This window comes from Triticum dicoccoides, unplaced genomic scaffold, assembly GCF_002162155.2.
Source record: "Triticum dicoccoides isolate Atlit2015 ecotype Zavitan unplaced genomic scaffold, WEW_v2.0 scaffold194043, whole genome shotgun sequence".
Taxonomy (NCBI): Eukaryota; Viridiplantae; Streptophyta; class Magnoliopsida; order Poales; family Poaceae; genus Triticum; species Triticum dicoccoides.
Window position 1 is genome coordinate 1 of NW_021231495.1, and position 386 is coordinate 386.

Below are 386 nucleotides of genomic sequence, written 5' to 3' on the forward strand. Positions count from 1 at the left end.
CACCATCTTTAGTATCATTGTTGCCATCATCATCATCATCATTACTATCATCATCCATTTCATGATCCTGCGAGGAGACATGTGAATCACTGTCTGAATCATCATTAGGAATGGGATCAGGACGAGTGAAATCAGCACCCAGAAGAGGGTCGATTTCATCAAGAACTGGTGCAATGTCAGTCATGGATGCATCAGGTGAAGAACTCTCAGCCCCATCAGAGTCAAAACCAGATGAACCATCCTGACTGCCAACTGATGCCCATGGTGAACCAAGAGAGGAATCAAGGAGATTTTCCTCAACGGCCTTGCTAGTATTAACCTTAAGCACATCAAGCTTTTTATTCTGCCGCACAGAAACTGCATAAGTTGGTCTGCTAGTTCCAGCT

At 44.3% G+C, this 386-nt stretch overlaps 1 protein-coding gene across 1 annotated transcript; it reads right to left on the reverse strand.

Annotated features, from left to right (window-relative positions):
* Window positions 1-3: 3 nt before the first annotated feature.
* Window positions 4-382, reverse strand: LOC119344934 (calsequestrin-1-like; the record flags this gene model as incomplete). The annotated part of the gene is made up of 1 exon (XM_037615214.1): window positions 4-382. A coding segment is annotated over one exon (379 nt), but the record flags the coding sequence as incomplete, so codon positions are not given.
* Window positions 383-386: the final 4 nt, after the last annotated feature.